The following is a 20,825-nucleotide window of genomic DNA, read 5'->3' on the forward strand; positions in this document are numbered from 1 at the left end:
TGTTTTGTTTTCTTGCTTTCTTTCTTCTTCTACATCTCCTTTGCTTATTAAACAATTTTTATCCCAACCCACAAGTTTTCTGGCTTTTACTCTTCCTTTCTCCTTCCCTGTCTCACTGGGGTGGGAGGGGAGGTGAGCCAGCAGCTGCGTAGTGCTTAGCTGCCTACCAGGCTTAACCTACAACAAGGTCATAGGGGCAGAACACAGCAGCTTCATGCCGGTTGTTTCTGGGTAAAATCCCTTAACTTGAATAATGAATCATGAGCTTTGGCCACCCTTAACTTGATGTTCAGCCTCTGGAACAGAGCGGAGTTGCAGTGGAAGGACCACCTGAACCCTACACCCCAAGTACAGCCCAGGCTGCAGTCCCGAGCTGAAGAACGAGGAACACTACGCTCAAAGCTGTGCGTGCGCCTCCTGCACAGGTAGCCACAAACTGCGTTTCAAACAGCGTGGCCTACCATTCTTCGCTTGTAGCTCTCTTAAAACTATTACTAATTGCTCAGAGCTTCAAAAGGTACAAGAAAAACCCAAACCAAAACAAAAAAAACCCACAAAACTCCACATGAAGCCTGAGTCTTCACCTAATCAAGGCATGCTTGTGGTATAAGTTAATTCCAGTTGATAGACAGCCTGGCTTCAGGTTGGAGCTACATCAGCCTTTACTGCAGCTGCCTCCACATGGGGAGCAGCCCATGGTAGCAAGAATAACCCTAGTTGGCTTAATCATGGAAATGTCACAATTCTCCTGAAGAACTCCAGGAAACCGAAGTAACAGAACCCAGATCCTGTAGGAATTTGGAGAAAGAGAACAAGGGCTGCACAGAAAAGTAAACATAGTAACATGCAGCAAATACGCCAGTTTAAGGCATCTTCTCAATTGTGATACACTGTGTGTAGTCTGTTTATTCAGCTAAGCGTTCTAACCACATCTAACCGCAAGAAATGCTCCTCTTAGAATCACAGCGTGCTTTGGGATGGAAGAGACCTTTAAAGCCCATCCAGTCCATCCCCCTGCCACAGGCAGGGACATCTTCAACCAGATCAGGTTGCTCAGAGCCCCGTCCAGCCTGGCCTTGAATGTGTCCAAGGATGGGGCATCTCCCACCTCTCCGGGCAACCCCTTCCAGTGTTTCACCACCCTCATCATGAAAAATTTCTTCCTTGTGTTCAGTCTAAAAATACCCTCCTTTAGTTTAAAACCATCACCCCTTGTCCTGTCGCAGCAGGCCTTGCTAAAAAGTCTGTCCCCATCTTTCCTATAAGCCCCCTTTAAGTACTGAAAGGCTTCAATCAGGTCTCCCCACAGCCTCCTCCTCTCCAGGCTGAAAAACACAAATATTTTTAACACAAATATTTTCAACTTCCCATCCCTGCAAAATAATACATAGCGAACATAGTAATTTCCTCATTATTTTGATTATGTCAGATTGTATCAGGCCATTTTCCAGCAAAATTGAAAGACCTAGGGGCTACATAGGGTGGCTGGTCATCCCAAGAATTACTTAAATTTAATTGTTTTTTTTCCCCTGCTACAGCAGGTACTGGCAAACACTTCCTTATTACAGAGTTATTCACCAATCTTCTTACTCTTCATGACGAGCTCTGTTCTTTTAAACATCTCCTCCCCTGCATATAGTGACACAATTTTGTGAGTAGCAGATATATTCCTCATCTTCCACCCAAATAACCAGACAAAAAATGCCTACAAGACCATATATAGAACCTGCAAAAGTAAATATTTTTGTGGAGTTGATGCAGTTGTCTGCTTGTACACCAAGTCCTAGCAGGTATTTACCCAGGCAACCAGAAATCAGGGAGACAAACCAAGCAACCGTGGAAGTATGTGCAACTTCCCTACCACTAGTGGTGGTTTTATTTAACTTTAATTAGTGGTGACTTCCTTCTCATATTAACTGAATGAAAAGAACTGTAAATTCTCCCTGCCCTCAGAAACTGTTGAAGAAACACAAAGTCTATCACGGTGTCTACTGTTACTGTTCTTGCAGTCTAATGGCTCTGATACATATCCTCCATCCTTTTTCCTCCTGTTTCTGAGTGACAAATGGGTACCTCATGTTGCTTCGTGCTCTGACAATAGGGTCTTTTCCTTGCTGGAACCAGAAGGCATGCAGAATTTAATTTTAACATCATCCAAGTCACCATTAAGCTCTATGGGACACTTCTATGCTCTTCAGGGCAGCAACAACGGGGTTGCAGGCACTGCCTTGGGCGTAGTGTCGGGCACCATCTCCACTAACTGTAAAAGTGTAAAGTTTAAGAACGCTTTCCTTTGTGCAAAACACTGAACATCAGCTCCTTGGTACCAAGCCTGCTCACGTGCATTCTGCGACCCATCTCGTAAGGTTTGAACACCACCACATTAAGAAAGAAATGCTCAGAAAGTAGGGCAAAAACTAACTTTTGAGGGTTGGTTTTGGTTTTTTTTTTCCCCCTCTTCCTTTTTAAATTCAATTATACAAATCCAGATCAATACTTCTTTTTGAAGAATGAGTGTCTTGCTGATCTTCAATTACTGCTTCAGAGCCTCACAGACCTCTTACAGAGCAACTTCAATGTTTAAGTAGTGCTGTCTGATAACAGACTATAAAAAGATGATGCTGAGAGCAAATGCAAATTATATCTGCCCATTCATCAGTGAACCCAGGACCCAGGATGAGCAGAGGCCGTCAGTTCACCACCAGCAGCAGGTTCAGGGAAAAAAAAAAAAAAACCAAAACCAAACCACCTCCAAAAAAACCCCCAAAACAAAGGGAAAAAAACCCCTATCTTGTCATTCTACCACCCCCCGTCATGTCCAACTGTCCTCTAGCCACAGATCCAACTCCTCCCTTCCCATTCTTCCTTGTCTCTTCCTCCTGTCCAGCACTCTTCAACAAAACTGAAGGCATTGACTGAAGACTGGTTTAATTGCTCTATTGCTCAGATTTAGTTTTCCCCAAGCAAATCACTTTGTGCCTACCAGAACTGATGAAACCTTGCTCTGGAGAGAAACACAACGTAATATCCCTAACCATCGCTGCTACTGAATTAGACAGAAAGTTGTGACAGACTAATCTGTCAACATCTAGTTTAACATTCATAAGCTAAACAGACTAATGATTTGATAATTACACAGTCCCACTCTTACAAATACATCTTACACATTTTTTTCTCCAGGTAGCAGCTGAGAAACAAGATGCTAAAGATGACTGGAGGCAGCAGCAATGTTGCGTCTTAACGCCTTTGTTCAAAAATGCATTAACAGAATCCATCACTCTCACTTCTCCCTCTTTACTTCAAAGCCCACCACGCAGAAGTTACCCTGCACGCCCAGGAGACACCCAGGGTAAAAAGATGCTTTTAAACATAAAGGATCTCCACGCTGCCTGGAGGATACATGATGCCATTCCACTGCAAGTTGTCAGCAAAGCAGTAAAGAAACATCATCCTAAAAATACACAGGAGGTAGAGATTTTCATATTTAGCTCTTTTGTATATAATTGGTCTTCGGTAACTCATGCAGCAACTTTTCCCTTTTTTATAACATTAGCGTTCATTAAGTGCTCTAAAATCTATTACATTTGTCCTGAAGTGTGCTGGGCATGGCAGGTTACACCGTTTATTTCAGTGCAGACTAAAGCCACTTGAGCCAAGTGCAAGCTTACAAGACACAGCTATTTGTGGAGGAAAGGAGACACTGTTGTGCATACGCAGTGAGGAAAAAATGTGTTTAGCAAAAAACTCCAACTATTTGCCATGATGGACTTTTAAAATCACATCTGAGCTATCCAACCATAACACCCTTTCAACAAAAGGAAGTAGTATTGAAAAAGAATCCATTATCATCATCATCATCATCTTGAATGCTACTTTCAAGAGTAACAAGCCACAGAGACCCAAATACAGACAAAAGACCAGAACGAAAGTGTTTCCTGCTTATTGTTACAGGATCTGACTGGGCTTAAAAAACCCCAAACCACAGAGTAGCTCAGTTTTGAATATTACATGTACAACTGCCTCCAAAAGCTTCAGGCAGTTTTGCAGGAGCTAGCTACCTGTAACTGAACAGCTTTATGCATTTGAGAAACAATCAACCTGTACAACTGAAAGTTTTACATTTACAAGATATAAGCTACACTCTTTAAAACAAGAGAATAAGTACAGGGTGTGTTGCTACATCTCCATCTAGATAACCATTACTGGAACTCAGTAATAAATCCCCAAATGGCACACTGAAGACACTACCACACAATTATGCTTTCTGAGCAACTTAATGGATGTTCTTTAAAGAAATATTAAGGGAATAAAAGGTTCCTAATGTGAAGTGCTCAAAACATTTTCGAAGCTCTGTGTTTTTGTGTGCCAAAAGCCAAGTAAAAATCAAGGATGAGAGGAATTAAAGGGAATATGAGCAGTGGTAACAGCAGAAGAGGGTGTACAGAGTTTTAGAAAGTCCATGGAGGATGTGGATTAACGGACGTTTTTACAAAGCAATTATCCCTTAGCGTCAAAGCACAGTTCTGAAGTCTGTTAACAGCCACTACAAGTTCGTTCTTATCCTCCCACCTAAACAGAGCCACAGGCATCAGAGTTTCTTGTTTCAGTACCACAGGGCTTTGATGCTTCCCGTTTTGTTTTTATTTATGTCACTAGGTATCAGACAACAAAACTAAGTTCAAAGCAGGGCAGCTGATGCGCTGGGATGGTGGCAACATTTATGATGGTTCTTAGTTCCTAGAGATCACTCCGTATCCTAGATTAACCCATGAGAAAACGTAATCTCCTGTGCAGATCCTATACAACGTTCCCACCGCCCCCAAGGGCTCTTTTCCAAGCGTTTGGATATCAAGCCCAGCCTTTTGCAAACACTGACAGAAAAACAACAGCTGTTGTGACAATAAGGTGTTTTACGATACTTACTTCTTATAGTACACACCATTTAGAAAACACTACAACAAGCTTCAATAGGAACAGGCTTCCTAGCCTCAAACAGCAGAAGTAACTTCTCCCAGTTAAGCAGGGAATTATCTATTTTCCACAAGGAGAGAATATTTGTATTTAAACATTGTTACTGATCAGGCATCCATATTCAACAACAGTGCCATGTCACAAGCAAGACCTCTGCGAAGCTGGAAATCTGCTAGAAGCACAGCTTTATGAAGATTGTTGTATAATTAACACAAAGCAAAGTGTTTTATATACAGCTACAAAACAAGGAAAAGGTCTTCACGCAGCACAAGCGTAAAGTCTGAGGACACAACAGGCAACTGAGCCAATCTAATTGTTTGTGGCATTCGAAGAGCAGGCTTGTTTGCTCTGAACCTCATCAGACCCTTCCCTGGTTTATTTAATGCATTAAAAGAGCAGAACACTCCCCAATTTTTTGCTGAGTTAAGTTTTTTTTTTGTCATGTTGGTGAATTAATGCAGCTCAGAGACAAGCACTGGGGCTTGCAAGTTAAATGATGGAAGAAGGTGGAGAGGAGCAATTCAGCTCACCTGTATTTGAAGAAACTGCAGCATGAGTGACTGAGCCAACCTAGTGGCTCATTCTTGTTTGTTCCTCCCTGCCTCCGTCCCCAAACTCACCTGGATGCCCCATACACTGTTTCCACTTTCATCACTGGTGAAACACTGGAAGGGGTTGCCCAGGTGGTAGATGCCCCATCCTTGGAAACGCTCAAGGCCAGGCTGGACGGGGCTCTGAGCAACCTGATCTGGTTGAAGATGTCCCTGCCCATGGCAGGGGGTTGGACTGGATGGGCTTTAAGGGTCCCTTCCATCCCAAAGCGTTCTGTGATTCTGTCTCAGACAGATTGGTTTAACAGACACTAGGAGCTGTGTTCCTTGAAGAAGGAATGAACAAGCTATGCCTACTCCTACAGCACGTATCATGCAAGACACGCAGCGGAGTTCAAGAGCTGCGGTGTGTTCTTTCCCATGAACTGCACTGATCAACTTAAGAGACCATCGATAGCAGACAGCAAAGTTGCACACAAAGAAAACACTCCTTCAACAAGCACTGTACAGCGGAGGGAGTTTCATATTCACAATGAAACAATTCCATGAGACTAAATTGTCAACCACCATCTTAATCCAGAATTTCAGATAGTCTTTTCGACTCTTCGGACCTACATCATAGAGTGCTCTGATTTTAAATACAGAAACCATCACCTCAATTCAATATTCTCCTGAAAGCTAGTGTAGTGAAGGCCAGCTAGATTCAACATGCTCACTGCAGATCACGTTACGATATTCTTCATTAGCCAAAGGCTCATGTCTATCTGCTACTGTTACAGGACAACTGAGAGGTAGCAATGCCACGAAGGAATGGTTAGAATGAGAGGGAAGTCACATGAAAAGCGAGGACTCAGATTCCAAAGCGAGATCTAAGTGCAGATTGTACTTGAATCTCTAAGATCACACCCCTCTTCAGGTGCTCCCAGATGAGGGCCCAGATTTGAGAGAGCCACACTTCAGCAGCCAAGCTGTTCCTTCTTCCTATATAAATCAAGAGTTTAGAAGCAAATGTGGACACTACCTCCCCCTGCCCCGGGAAAAAAAAAAAATCCTAATATCCTATCTCAAGGAAGGAGACAAAGATATATTCCAAACATGCCCAACACTAAGACGAGAGTAAGCCATTGATGATGAGTACAGCTGGTGCACAGCAAACACACACAACAGCTCATTACGAGAGTTGTCAGCTTTGTCCCCCAGAATAACCCCATCCATCAGTCACTGGTGTATCACGAGAGTACAGGTGCATCAGAGCACTCCTCTCTGCCTCAAGCAGAGGATGATGTACTGCCTAAAACCACACCAACAAGTGCAAGTACAAGAGATGTAGAAGTATTGCAAAATACAAGGTATTCAAACAAATTTTAAATGAGCCAGCTTGGCTAACAGAAACATATTAGCAGCATACAGTAAATTTGCTTTTTGCTGCTGCAGCAGGACTGTTTCAGCACTCTGGCCAGCCTGTTCAAAGCTTGCTCAAGCACGTTAACGCTATTCCACTGCACAAACATACTAAATGATCTGCTTACAGAAAGGAAGTATGCTGCAATGCATGGAGCTAAAGCCAAGATCCCCCAGCATCCACCAGTGGACCATCTCGCCTGCTGTCCTTCCACACTGTGATGTGCTCACCTTTTCCAGACTGATGGATCAAACTGACTCCCTGCCAGTCCTAGACCCTTTCTTATATCTTATTAATTTGTGGGGCCTATGCTGGTACTACCAGTCCACTTGAAACATTAACAGAGATGCCAAAATGCACGGGGCATGTGAGGAATAAAGAAGGGATGATGCAGGAAAAGATGATGGAGGAAAAGAAAAAAAGGGGATGATGCAGAGATAAAAAAGAAGTTAACTGCCAGCCAGAGCATTCTGTAACTAAAGATCACTGGCAAGGAATCAGTAAGGAGACAGGTATGGAAGAGGGAAAAATTACTGTCGTGTTAAAATGTTACACCAATAATACTCAAGAAGACACACTACCCTCCAAATTACCTAATAAACAGTTAAGAACTTTAAATGACAATTCAATGTTTTCAGAACACAAAACACCTGAACTTGAAATACAAAAGCTGTGTACCATGCAATACAATAACTAAAAAGCCACTGTCTCCTGGATCAGGATTACATGCCTAGTTTGTCACACCCTTAAAAATTTATCCCACAAAACTTATCAGTATTGTAAGCAATGAGAACGCAAGACCCAAGACAGGCTACGGGGTCAGGTTCGGCAGAAATCCCCTTTCTTTTCTGCTGGCTGCTTTCTCGGAGCGAGTCTGGCAGTCGGGATGAACCCAAAGCCAGGAGCCGTCCCTGCTGCGAGGATCCCAGCCCCAACCCCAGCTGCTGGCCTGCACGCTCTTCCCGAAGGACTGCCAGGAGAAGGCTGCTGGTCCCACGGGGCCTCGATGTTTTAAGAACTATGAGGAATATGCTGTTAACCATGGAAAGAAGAAAAAAAAAAAACACGAACAAACCCCAATATACATCTATACAAATACTGCTACACGGCGGAGGACACAGGCCACAGGGGTGAGGCGCAGCCCGGGGTACGAACGATGCCGTCCTCCTTCCCCCAGCAGCAGCGGGCCACAGCTCGGTCATTAACGCCCTGCGGACCCCCGCTCTGAGGGCAGCGGCCCCCTCCTGCTGCCGCCGGGCAGCCCGGGCCCTGCTCTGCCCCGGCACCAGCCGCGAAAGGCGACTCTCAGCCCGAGAAACACCGTCCGGCCAAGCGAGGCCACCAGCACCATCGGCCCCGCCGGGGCCCCGGGACCAGCGTCAGGCCGGCGCCCGGCTTTGCCCGCGATCGCTCTCTGCCCGGTTGCTGCCCCCATCCCAGCAGGGCTCCCCCCGCGGCGTGCGGCCCAAGGAGCTCCCCGGGCCGGCGCAGCCACTCACCTGCGGCAGAAAAGGCAGGAGCAGCCAGACGCGGAGCCGGGCCCACCGCGCCGCCATACCGGCCCCGCTGCGCCGCCCTCCGCTTTGTTTCCGACCGGGCCGGGTCGGGCCCTTCCGCACCGCGTAACCCAGCAACCCGCCCCGGAAGTCCCGCCCCGCGCCCGTCAGCCGCTAATGGGCTTCGCCGGGGTACGACGTCACTTCTGGGAGCGGCGAATGAAATGGCGAGCGTCGGCGGAGGCGGTGGTGGCGCGGGCAAGATGGCGGTAAGGAGCGGGCTTTCCGCGGGCGCGCGGCCTCGTGAGGCGGCGGTCGGGGCCCGGACGCGATCGTGGCCGCCCAGGGGTGAGCCTGGCCCGGGGCGTTTTGTGGCCGCGGGGGTCGTGGCGGTGCTGCACGGGCCCGCCCGTCCCCTGGTGGCGGCCGCCGCCGTGCCGGTCAGTCAGCCCGGTCCTTCTGCTCGTCCTTCGCGCGGAACTCTGCCCTGGGGCGGTTTCCGCGGCCGCGTTGCAAACAGCGTTATGAAAAGAAGCGTTATGGGGTATATGTACCTATGTAACCGGGGGGAAGGGCGGGGCAGGGGAGGGTTCTTTTTAATTCAGGTTGCCTTTGCTCCTCTCGTTTAGGATAAGGAGAAGAAGAAGAAGGAGAGTATTTTGGATCTCTCCAAATACATCGACAAAACAATCCGAGTGAAATTCCAGGGTGGGAGAGAAGGTGAGCCGGTGCTCGGCCCCTGCCTCGGCACCACGAAGCTTACGCTGCGTTTTGGCGTTTTTCCTCGCTCTTTGCTTGCCGGCTGTTGCCTCCTGTGTGGTCACCTTGCTTGCTTTCGAGGAAAGACGATGAGTAGCGGGTGCTTTTATTTGTTGCTCTTTGCTGTTACCGGTGTGAAGCTTATCTCCTTTAGCTTTTCCATTAATCCCCTAGCTGCAGTTTTATCCTTATGTTTCATCTGTACACCTTGCTTTCATCTTCTTTTGCTAGTTGTCTTCAACTGTCTTGTTTCTTTTGGCTGTTTTTCTCATTGAAAGGGTGCACTTAAGGCAGCAAAGAAACATTTATGGGTGTTATGATTAATACACCTGTCATCCCTTTCATCTCTTAACGTGCTAAATGTGCCTGGAGTTCATAAATTGTTTCACTATGTTTCACCGTGTCTTTTCATCGCTTTCAAGGCTCTTCCGTCGTCGTTTCCCCACCCTTACTTGCTCCCTTGCCGTATCTACAGCTGTCGGTCCCGGTGCAGCTGATCGTGCCGCTTGCATGCTGCTTGGTTGTCTGATAGTTAACAGCATGCCGTGTGGGAGGTGCTTGCCAGAAGCTTTTGCTAAAGCAAGCTAGGTTTGCTTTTAAAAATCTCTTAAAGCTCCACTGGGACCTGATGCTTATGAGGTTTTGGAAGTTGCTTGGACTCATTACTGATAAATGTGGGGTTTGGGTGGGTTTGGTTTTGGTAGTTTTGTTTGTTTTCCAGTTTTTGGGCAGTTGACAATTCCATTGAATCTGTTGGTTTAGATTTTCTTCTCAAAAAACTTCACACCAAGTTCCTTTATGATCTTCATATAACGCCTGGGGTTGTAAGAGTCTCTTCTTTGATTTGGGCTGTTAGCAATGATAGTAATGCTGGTAATCCACAAGTATTTTTCAAACTGTGAGATCATTCTGTGTGGTCTTGTGATTTATTTAGTGATCAGTCTTGTGGAATCATGTTCTGGTTTAGGACAAAGTGCTTGTCTGTCTGCAGTGCCTTCCCGTGAAGGCAGTGCTTATGCTAAAGAGATTATGTTCCAGGAGGGCACCTGGAAGATGGGTTTTCTGAGGAAAACACTTCAAAATATTACAGTCTTGCCTCATTTTTTTGCCATACCCCTTTGCTAAGGGTGTTTATTTGGTTTTGGGGTTGTGGTGGTTTGTTTTGGCGTTTTTTTTTGTGTGTGTGGTTTTTTTTGTGTGGTGTGATTTGTACTGATTTGTTATGCTGAAGTATTCTTAAAATGCCCCTGAAATTGGCTGAAAACAAACGTTAATGTCTTGAAGAGCATTTTTAAGAATTGGTTGCAAAACCTGTAAGTTTCAGTTGGCACAACACAAACCAGGTTCTTGTGCATTTGCACTTTGATAAAGAGGGCGCTGTTTTATATCTCTGGTCTCATTTGCTTGATAGCCTTGCTTGAAGGGAACAGAGCTGGAGAGCTGGATGTGTCCTTCGCGCGGTCTTGTGTTGCTGTATACCTGGTTTTGGTCTCTAATCATTGTTTTGTGTGTGGTCTTCAATAGCAAGCGGTGTCTTGAAAGGATTTGACCCTCTTCTGAACCTTGTGCTTGATGGTACCATTGAATATATGCGAGGTAAGTAATATGCTACCTGTGTAAAGCCCCCCTCCCCAATAATTTTCTTAACAGAAATCTTACAGCTCTGTGAGTGAATAACTAGGAACTACAGGTTGACATCATCCGAACTGAGACATCTTTATGATAACTACATTGTAAAGAAAGGGATAAGATAACAGAAGTTAGATTAAGCACGTTCCCTGTGGTAGAATGTTCTTGGTAGTCCTTACTTGAGCTCCTCTAACTCATTTGGCGCTCTTGTCCTCTAAAGCTTGAATAAACCAGTGTCTCCCTTCAGATGAGGCAATTGTCCTTGCCGGTGTTCATACTGCTGGAGGGTTGCTGGTTAGCTCAAAGCAGGAGAAGCATCTTGGCAAGAACTAGTATCTTACTGTCTTAAACTCTACTGTAAATGCAGTCTTTGCATTTCTGTGGAACAAAAACCTTCTATAGCTTCTTGGAGCTAATAGAACTGTAGGGCTTTTTTCTGATTATTTGTTTCTTTTTCCCATCCAACGATAAATACTCCCATTTCCCTTTCTCCTTTCTGAAACAAAATTTATCGTATGATAGAACAGCGTTTTTGAAGAGTATTCTCTTGCCTGCTTACAAGGAAGCACCTGAAGCTTTAAATTTGCTCTTAGAACGGAGTTTTAAAAGATGAATGTAGTGCATATTTATTGAATACATTGACATCTCAAGGAGGGTAGAATTGGCTATTGCTGTGTTGAGTATTTGTCTGTCTGTCCCCATCCACAGCCTTGCTTGGCTTGGTCTGGAAATGGACCAGTGCATTCTGAAGTCAGGGTCTTTTTCTGATTTGCATTGATCCCAAGGTGTTTGTCCATAATGGCATTTGAAATGGGATCGGGAGCTTTTTTAATCACTTGTATGTATGCTTTCGGTTAGATGAATGAAAGGGCCTTTGAATTCTTTAAAAGATATGTGTTCAGCTTTGCATACAAAGCGAGGTTCTTTTATTGCTCACTGTGGCATGTGCTACTTTGAAAATTAGTAAATCGGTAATGTCTTGAAGACATCAGATATTACTGCTGATTCACTTTTATAGTCCATGTGTTCAATAAAACAATGCAGAGATGCCTGGGAAAAAAGCGAATGTCTGTGCGTTTTGAAGTTGATGGAATTTGGTTTTGTTTCCTTATGTTGCCATTGTAACTGTGGATCTCTGCTTTTCAGATCCAGATGATCAATACAAATTAACAGAAGACACACGTCAGCTGGGACTTGTGGTCTGCAGAGGGACTTCTGTGGTTCTTATTTGTCCGCAGGATGGAATGGAAGCTATTCCAAACCCTTTCATTCAGCAGCAAGATGGCTAATGCTTTCTTTGGGTTGTCTCTGAAGACTTCCAAGGGTACAAATCATCGGAGAAAACTGTCATTGTGTGAGAAGCTTCCTGTTTTGGGGGGGAGTTTGAATGTGTATTCGTTAGTGTGAAAGAATGGTCAACTTTTATTTTTGTGGCTTTCCCTAAATGAGGAGAGGATGGGGTATGGTGTGTAAGAAATAAGTTCTGATTTCTGCCCCTCCCCTCCATAAATGTGTAACTACATTGTTTAGAGCGGACAGGAGAGAATATATTGTTATGGAATTGTCCGAGACCCTCTTGATCTTGTGGGTTTTGAAACAGTCACATAAAATTAGTAAAGAATGCCTTGAATATTGGTTATATTATTTACATTTTTAAATACATTAGAAAATGTATTTAATCTAAATGAATCTAAAGCCTAAATACATTAGAACATGTGTTTCTTCCTCATAGATGCCCATACTCAGCTGGGAAGCATTGTGTTGTAGTCTTCCTGCTGTTGAGTTCAGCCTCTTTTCCCTGCTTGCTCCAGCACATGCAGGAAAATTACTTTCCTTGTATAGTAACTTGTCATCACCTGTACAAGCGGTGTAGCTAAGAAGGTCTTTTCTAGCACTTGTTCCAGACCTTGTGCGCTGTGATCTGTGTATCAGAAGGCTCCCGCATTTCTACAGAGGACTGGACTAACTTCTAGGATGATTCTTGGCTGAGTGACATGAGCCATATGGAAGTATGTGTTCGATACTTGGAATTTTAGGGGAAGAATATTCAGGATCGTAATGTTCAATTGTAGGCAGTGTCTGGAAATACTGCATATTTTTATATTGTAAGTATCCACTTGTGGTTCTGCTTGTTATAACTTGATTTGTAAGTAAACATTTTTATTTCTTTTATACTGAAGAAATAGCAAGATTCGAGGAGTTTTGAGTGAATAAATACAAATTGATCTGTTCTTAAACGTCTGGTTTTTAGTCTGGAAAAGTGCTCTACAGCTGACATTGCAGTTCTCCACAGCTGTAAATCTAAATGAAATTTGTTCAGGAGGTGCCTAAACATAGCAAAATCAGGAGGGACCAGATCAGAAGCCGTGCTCTGCTCTAGGGCGGGAAATCGAAGAGAAATGCTTGAGAGCATCTGGTCCCTATTCCGAGGACTTGTGCGTTTCTGTTAGGCATTTTAAAGACTGCCCAATAAAGGATATGTGCCTGTAGGCTGTATGTAACCTGCTTCTGCCACCTGCTTTTCCTGAGGACCCTTTATGAGGAGGCTGTGGCAAAGTAAGCTGTTTTGGTGGCAGCAGCAGTCTTGTTCCTAGAGGTTGTCAAGAAAACCTGCCAAGGACAGGTTGTATTGGCTGTTCGTTTTGGCAACAGCCCCGTACTCCTGTTCGTAGCCTTTCTGGGGTCAGCTCTGAAATGGATGGGACCTTGAAGTAAATAAATTCCGGTTCAGTGTATCTGACTTTTCCAGGAGGCTGTGAAACTAGGGACCAGTTGTCTTGGGTGGCATGTTGCCTGTGTAAACTTGAGTGCTTCTGGATTTTCATCTCCTAGGTGTTCATTCTTTGAGTGCTTCACAGAACTGTCTGTAGAGTCATGCTCCTTCCAACAGTGGTTGGTTTTTTTTTCTAACACTACAAAGCTTGTTCTTCGTGCAATTGCACAATTCAAAAGAGACTCCTTTATTTAGAGTGTTTGGAGCAGAATTTGCTTGCCATCAGCCTGAGTAGAGTCTTGAACTGTCCCTTAGGTGGGAGAGAGATTGCTGGTTGTTGATACCAATAACATGCTGCACCATCTCTGCCCTCTTGTTTTCTGACTGGAGCATCTGAAACAGACCTGTTGAAGCTCTCTTGAGTGGATTCCGGGCTCTAGATGCAGAGGGTACAGAGAGATCTGCCTGAAGTCATGTGTCAAGTGCACAAACTCTGGAGGAGGGCATGTTCCCAGCATTCCCTGCTCAGTTCATAGGTTGCTCAGTCTGCATTGCAAGACACATGGCTGTCCTTTTCTGCAGGGCAGACTGCTGGGTTATATTTGGGAGTCAAGTACCTGAAAATAAGAATGTGAAAACGATAGCTGAATTTTAAATGTGTGTATGCTTTTCTATTGGATTCATTCCTAAATGTGACTCTATAAAACCATTTGCAACAGCAGTTTTGCAGAAGCCTCTTCCAGAAGTGCAGGAGGGAACCTCCAGGGAAAAAAGGTGCTCTTGATGCAGATAGCACTATTCTGCTTGCTGAACTCCACCAAGAAATGGGACTGAGCCTTGCTGGGATGGGCTCTTTGGAATAAGGGGCACTAGTTCAGGGTCACTATGCAAATCTCTCCACTTGATAGCTCGGTCTAAACACTTTGGAAGAATTCACGGTGTGGAACCAGTGAGCTGTTGCTTGTACTGTGACTATATTTAGTGCATTGAGATTGAGGATGACTGAATGTGTGGCAGCCATCGGGGTTTGAATGGGGGCTCATTCCTTCCCCCCATCCCTTACTAAAGTATAAAATTAAATATATACTAAATACTGAAAGCAATCTGGAATTTGATATTAAACTTGAAATGATGAAGGATGTGGCTTTGGGGAAATCAGTGTTTTTTCCCAGGAAGTCTTAAGCTTTCCTATGTTTTTGATTTGCAGAAGTGAAAAGTGTTGGAATGGGTACTCTTTTCCAAATGGGTTCAATGTTCTTCTACAACTTCTTGCTATTTAGTCAGTGCTTAGGAAGGTTTTGGTTTTCTCCTCTTTCCTCCTCGTAGTCCAGGCTCTTTGCTTGGCTAACAGCTCCCCTGATTTGCTGCGGTCTTACGTGGCTAAGGTAGATGCCAATTAAATCTGCCTGTTTTTTTGGTTATACAGCTCTCCTGCTATTGCTGCTCTGAAAGCAGGAGGAAAGCCTGAAGAGCAAAGCAGGAGGGTAGAAAACATTCTATTTTTAGGACAAGATTGGCTTATCTTGTATTTATCCTAGCTCGGAGGATAATGTTTCCAGAGACCTCACATGAGTAAGGGCTGCATAAAGGCTGAGTTAAAATTAACTGCCTGGCAGTCAACAAGCATGGAGTCTGCAGAAGAACCAGAGGAGCTGGGACCTCAGACAGAAGTGATTGCAGACACAGTTCTTGAGGTTGGAGAGAGACTCTTTCAGGTCAGCCGTAGGGCACTGTCAGTACACAGTCGCTATTTTGAAGCCATGTTTTTTGGGGGGGCAAGAGAGAGCTCTGAACACCACATAGTGATCAGAGGGATTGATGCGGTGCCTTTTCAGGCGCTACTTGAGTTCACTCGCACAGCCCGAGTGCTTATAGGTCAAGAAAATGTGACCAGCTTACTGGAAACAGCTGATTTTTTTCAGTTTGACAGGGTGAAACTGTTGTGTGAGAAATTTCTGGAGAGAGAGCTGCATGTTTCCAACTGCCTGGGCCTGATGACCTACTCACAGCAATTTGCCTTTATAGAGCTGTATGTGTCTGCTATGAATGTGGCTCTCACTCACTGGGGGGATGTGATATGCCAGGAAGAATTTAAGGCACTACCCAAAGAAATGCTGATGCAGCTCCTAAAAAGCGATGACCTCTTCGTTTCGCGAGAAGATGTGGTTTTTGACAGTATTATGAGGTGGATAATGGAGGACCCAGCAACGAGAGAGGAAGACTTTCTGGATTTGGTGGGCGAAGTCAGGGTCACTTTTCTGAGTTTGTCCTTCCTCGATATCTTGGTGAAACGCAGCAAGCGCCCCGGAGAGACAGATACCTTTTCCAGATTAATAAAGAAGTTAGACAGCTGTCCTCCACCCAGCTGGCAAAATATGGAACTGTGTCCTTACGCTAGTCGGAGCTATGACACCTTATATGTCCTGGGAGGAAAGCATGACAAGGAACAGCAAGAATTATTTCTCTTTCAACCTAAAACAGGGACCTGGCAGGCTTGTTCTCCACTGCAGCGCAGGAACCTCACCCAGTATGCAGTGGCAGCAGTAGGTAACTTGCAGAGAAGTGGGACTGAGCAAACGCAAACAGAATTTGAGGCCGAGATACCCAAATGCAGGGAGTTCAGCTGCTTCTCCTGTAAAACTGCATTGTTCAGCATTGCTAAAACCTCATTCATATTTGTGTTCATATTTGTTCAAAGAATGGTTTTATTTTCCTTAGTCCTGGGAGAATTAGACAAGGCTGAATATTTCTTTTCATATAGCAGAAACTGCTGAACTCCTTACATTAGCTTTGTCTGGAGTGAGTCTAATGACTTCACTTTGAGCAGCATATTTTTTTGGCCTTCTCTTTCATGGTTGGTTTTGACAGATGGTGACTTCTGATTTATAGTTGCCATTAAGTTAAACTTACCCACGGATGTTGTGAAATCTTCATGCTTGGAGACTTTCAAGACAGCTCAATACCATGGCTTCCCTTACTTAGTGTTGGTGATAGTCCTGTTTCAAGTGGGAGTTCGGACATGGGATCCCCAGGGGTTCTTTCCAACCAGTGTTTCCATGCTTCTGTTCGAGAGTGGGAGCACTTACTGGAAGGACTTATTGCATCCCGTAGGCCCAGCATATCTGGGCAGATGAGGAATCAAATACTGCAAACCGATAGAAAGAGCAGTAATTTTCTCTGCTCATCTTGTACCTCATTGGCACGGCCCAGGGAGAAACGAGAACCTTCGTTCTCAGGAGCAATTTTCAGCCTTCACGTAACTGATGCTTTTCTCTGCTGTCTTTCCAGGGAGCTTCCTTTTTGTGACAGGAGGATATTTTCGGGATGAGTTTGTGTGGTATAGTGTGGATTGGGTGCTTATCTACAATTGCTTGGACAATAGCTGGCTGGAAGGGCCTGCCATGAAGAAGTCCCGCAATAGCCATTGTGCAGTAGGAGCAGGGCTCTACCTGTATGTACTTGGAGGGAACACAGATGAAGGGATAATCCCTGCAGTGGAGCGCATGGCTTTGACGGAGTCAGAGTGGGAAAGCATGAGTCCTATGGCTCAACCTGTGGAGAGAGGAGATGCGGTCAGTGTGGGAACCAGGATCTATGTGGTCTGTGGCCTGGATGAAAATGGACATGTATATGATGGAGTGCAAAGGCTGAACACAGAGACGGACAGCTGGGATGTCATCTCATTCTCCCCGCTTCCAAGGTAAGAAATAATCTTCTGGGACCTGGCAGGAGAAGAAAGGTTCTAGTGTTGGTCCTGCTCCAAGAAGAGGTTGGACTGGAGAAATCCAGCAGTCCTCTCCCACCAGCACTTCTGTGATTCTCTGTTTAAACAGGACACTTGAGAGGAGGACCAAAGTCGCACTGAATATTTCAGAGGCCAGATCTTTCTGTTGATTCTGATCAAGGGTTTCTTCCCTCCCAGGTACGACCTCTGCATCACATCTCTGAACGGTGCTCTGTACACCATAGGAGGAGGAGCTTTTCGATTTGATGTGGAGACAGATGAATGGACCCAGGTGGATGAGGAGTGCTTGGCCCAGAAGTTCTTCATGGGATGCAGCACCGTGAATGGACAAATTTATCTCCTTGGACAGAGGAAGGGGAACGGTGCCCTCCCCGTTGTAGTCCTCTTTGATCCCTACATTGATGTGTGCCAGGTCATAGATTACAAACTCCCTTGCCCCCTTCCTATTCATGGGTGTGTCTCTGTGCGAAGATTTGATACGTGGGCATGAGCGATGCCAGATCCAGCATAACCAGAAAGTCATGTGCTTTACAGCTGATGGGAGTTAGATTCGTTAGATTAGTTTGGTCTGTGAAAGTTTTTAATTTTGAAAATATATCTGTTCCTTGGTAACTTTGTCCTTTTTTTTCTACCTGGCAAATGAACTTGAACCAAAAGCCAGTGAAACCTTTGTGTCTACACAAAGGTTGCAGGTCATTATTGGAATTAGCGGCCAGCGTTATTGCGCTGGCATAAACTCCTCAGGGTTGATGCTAAATAAAGGGCTGCTCTGACCTGTAGCCTCTGTGGCGCTCTATCCTTTGAACAGCTGGGAGAGACAGGAAAGTCATTGCATCAATATTGTAGGAGTGAAATAATAAATTAAATGTATGTCAAGGCAATCTTCAGCGGGATGTATGAGCTCTTAGTGCTGTAGGACAGAGAGGGGAAAAAAAAAAAAAAAACCAAAACCAACCAACCCAAAAAACCAACCAACCACTGCAGTCAAGCCATACCCCGTATCATTTTAGCCTGGAATAAGCAAGTTTCCCAGGTTATGTAATTATGACTAAAATTACCTTTATTCCAGGCTGGAGATCACTACAGATGGGAGGCTATTCTGGATTTATGCATTTGGGTATGTGATGATAACTGTTTGCAAACTGGGGCACTTAAGGTTGTCTTGCTTCAGTTTCCTTAGTCCCCTTTGGGTTCATTGCCCAATATATAAACCCAGAATAAAAATCCCCATCCCAAGGATGCAGGGACCTGCACGTGGCCTTAATTAAAGACTGTGTATGAGGGTTTGATGGGCAGGACTATGGAGTTAACACAGCAGTAGGGCAGAGATCTCCAAGGGCGCTGAGGCCTCCTGAGGATGGAGGAGCTGAGAGAGTGGCTGCCACGTGAGTCTGCTTGACTGGACGAGAAGGGGAGAGTGCAACAGCACCGACCCAGGAGGTTGCACTACAGCAACGTTGAAAGGAAAATGTACTTAAAGAGAGTTCCTGAGCTGAATGATTATCATCTCCGGAGACTGGGAGAGGCCTTAAAAACCGAGAGGTGTTGGTTAAAAGCAGCCCTGCCACTGTTAGAACTATGGCAGGAGGGCAGGAGCTATTCTGTTGAGGCCTGCAAATGTGGAGCCCTCTCCATCCAGGCTGGCTTCCGCTCCTCTGCTCTAGTCCATCTCTCGGCCTCCGGCCAGGCTGCAGCACGGCCCACTCCATGAGCTGAGGGTTGGTGCTTCCCCGGTGATGAGGCTGGCAGCAACGGCAGGCTGGGCCTGTTCTTTGAGTCTCATGGCCGGTCGTACTCTTGTGCCTTGGAGGCTATATAAATCTTTTAAAAGCTGAGATTCATGTATCATTTGGGGCTTTAAAAGAAAGCGTCATCCTTGATGGACAGGGTGAAATAATTCCTGGGCAAACCCTTACACCAGGTATCCTGATGAAGGGTCTCTTACTGCCAGCAAAGGACAGCTAGTCCGGGCTGGGCGACATCCCTCTCACGGCCCCGGTCCCACAGACATGGGTGGCTGCCTTTCAGCATTGCTTCCTGCAGCTGGGAATGTCAAAATCCTTCAAGGGAACGCTGGCTCAGTTCCTTCTGCCTTTCTCCTGCATGTCTTTCCTGACTTTATTTATATTTTGCCTGGCATAGGTCAGGTGTGGGAGATGGACCGTGGCTCTTCACAGCAGCCTGTTTTAGTTACCCCATCCTTCCTTCTCCACCTCTTTGCGTTTCTCAGGAACAATTTCCCCTGGTATTTGTGTAAAATGTGTCAGACCCCTTGGAAGCATACTCAAAGCCTGAATAGAAAACACGTTTTAAAGACAGTATTTGCAGGTTTCTGGGTATTGTTTATGGACGTATAGATGTAGATTTATCCGTCCTCTCCGTTTTCTGACCCTTTGAGTTAGCAGTGATGTCAGACCTCCAGTAAGTTTCTAAGAAGATTTTCCTGCTGACGTACGATCTGATATTCTAAAAAGCTTCTGCAACATGCAGAATCTGGGTGAACCAGACTCTTTGGTTTAGGTGTAATTCATTTTTGCATTGACTTTAAATTTTATGTTCTACTATAAATTCTGAAAATGACATCAGATCCAATCTATCACAAGGTGAAAAGTCATCCAACCCCTAAACTATCCCATTAAAATGTTAGTATTGTAACACTCTTATTTTCCAATTTTGAAAAGGAAACCTCAACAAAATTAATTCATCCCTATGAAAAGTTTCCATTTAGACTAAATTATAATTTCTGGTGGAAAAGTGTTATTTTGGAAGAGTTTCAGTTGCTTTCAATTTTAGGAGCCTTCTTCCTGAGCAGACATTCAGTTAGGAAAATCTTTTCTAAAATCTTATTTCTGGGAAGCCAGGCAAGTGCAATGTCTTTGAGTGGAGACCTGATGACCCTGAAATTAATTTTGGCTCTTCCTACAGCCCATCTGCCACAGCTTCCCTCACGGCTGTGCACAGCAACCAGGAGCCAGCTCTCCAGGGAGATGGGCCAGTGCTCCCCCAGCTCGTCCGGCCACAGGAGAAAGCCCACGTCCCAGCTGAGGGCAGGTTTGCTGAGCACAGCCTTGCTGCTTCATGTCCCGTCCCCCCCCAAGTCCTGCTCTGCCTGGCAGGGGAGCGTCTCGGCAGCTCTGCCCACACTCGCGTGCTGCCCCGCTTTAACTGATCAGCTCCCGATGTCCTGTGCATGAAGGTTGGTCTGTCCCTCCCTGTGTGTCGGCCTCTGTGCTCCTAGAAGAGGGGTCCAAAGACCAATCTGAATCCATCTCCTGTGCTGAGCCATGTGGACCTGCCTTGTTTCCACATGTGAGTCCTGGGGAGATGCTGGCCGGTCCTCGGGCTCCCCTGGGGAGCGCCATTTCCCTCAGCCAGGTGAGTGCCCACAGCTTGGGCACTGGGGTGCATTGATCAATCATCCCTGACTGAACTGGGGATCTCTGGTGCCAGAAGGAGAGAGCAGGGCAGAACTGGGCAAGGAGTGGTGTGAGCAAAGTAGTCCCACAATGAGCTCCAGGAGCCATGGTCCTCCCCTCCTTCTGCCTCTGTGCTGAGTGTG

At 45.4% G+C, this 20,825-nt stretch overlaps 3 protein-coding genes across 10 annotated transcripts in view; 2 read left to right on the forward strand and 1 right to left on the reverse strand.

Annotated features, from left to right (window-relative positions):
• SPPL2B (signal peptide peptidase like 2B) overlaps nt 1-8,589 on the reverse strand; it is a 27,374-nt gene extending 18,785 nt beyond the window's left edge. For 3 of the 7 annotated variants that reach the window (XR_015707279.1, XR_015707278.1, XM_087769040.1), the window contains exon 1: nt 8,424-8,581. Coding sequence is in view for 5 of the 7 variants with exons in the window: in XM_087769040.1 (XP_087625166.1) it covers nt 8,424-8,480 (57 nt within the window). In the remaining 2 variants the exon portion in view is untranslated. Of the gene's footprint in view, nt 1-8,423 lie in introns of all 7 variants that reach the window. The other 4 variants (XM_087769045.1, XM_087769043.1, XM_087769042.1 and 1 more) reach the window with 4 other exon arrangements.
• LSM7 (LSM7 homolog, U6 small nuclear RNA and mRNA degradation associated) lies at nt 8,544-16,944 on the forward strand. Of its 2 annotated transcripts, XR_015707280.1 has the most exons (5): nt 8,544-8,689; nt 9,050-9,140; nt 10,704-10,775; nt 11,955-12,160; nt 16,810-16,944. XR_015707280.1 is itself a non-coding variant. In XM_087769046.1 (4 exons), the coding sequence occupies exons 1-4, from the start codon at nt 8,645-8,647 to the stop codon at nt 12,095-12,097; spliced, it is 351 nt and encodes a 116-aa protein (XP_087625172.1). In that variant the 5' UTR covers nt 8,544-8,644; the 3' UTR covers nt 12,098-13,039. The 2 variants fall into 2 exon arrangements, 1 of the variants encoding a protein (XP_087625172.1); XM_087769046.1 differs by lacking the exon at nt 16,810-16,944 and having other exon boundaries at nt 11,955-13,039.
• On the forward strand, nt 12,783-19,234 carry LOC104022915 (kelch-like protein 23). Its single transcript, XM_009476679.2, has 4 exons — nt 12,783-12,913; nt 15,060-16,068; nt 16,810-17,221; nt 17,444-19,234. The coding sequence occupies exons 2-4, from the start codon at nt 15,090-15,092 to the stop codon at nt 17,754-17,756; spliced, it is 1,704 nt and encodes a 567-aa protein (XP_009474954.1). The 5' UTR covers nt 12,783-12,913; nt 15,060-15,089; the 3' UTR covers nt 17,757-19,234.
• The last annotated feature ends 1,591 nt before the right edge of the window (nt 19,235-20,825 follow it).

Source organism: Nipponia nippon, unplaced genomic scaffold, assembly GCF_047370975.1.
Source record: "Nipponia nippon isolate SJK-2023a ecotype South Korea unplaced genomic scaffold, ASM4737097v1 scaffold_31, whole genome shotgun sequence".
NCBI classification, from domain to species: Eukaryota; Metazoa; Chordata; class Aves; order Pelecaniformes; family Threskiornithidae; genus Nipponia; species Nipponia nippon.

Excerpts from the sequence above, each read along its gene's own strand:
- LSM7 (XM_087769046.1), top strand. The coding sequence starts at position 8,645 with ATGGCGAGCGTCGGCGGAGGCGGTGGTGGCGCGGGCAAGATGGCG. Across the intron at positions 9,141-10,703 it reads ATTCCAGGGTGGGAGAGAAG|CAAGCGGTGTCTTGAAAGGA; the intron begins GTGAGCCGGTGC and ends GGTCTTCAATAG. Across the intron at positions 10,776-11,954 it reads TACCATTGAATATATGCGAG|ATCCAGATGATCAATACAAA; the intron begins GTAAGTAATATG and ends TCTGCTTTTCAG.
- LOC104022915 (XM_009476679.2), top strand. The coding sequence starts at position 15,090 with ATGAGTAAGGGCTGCATAAAGGCTGAGTTAAAATTAACTGCCTGGCAG. Across the intron at positions 16,069-16,809 it reads GTATGCAGTGGCAGCAGTAG|GGAGCTTCCTTTTTGTGACA; the intron begins GTAACTTGCAGA and ends CTGTCTTTCCAG. Across the intron at positions 17,222-17,443 it reads TCATTCTCCCCGCTTCCAAG|GTACGACCTCTGCATCACAT; the intron begins GTAAGAAATAAT and ends CTTCCCTCCCAG.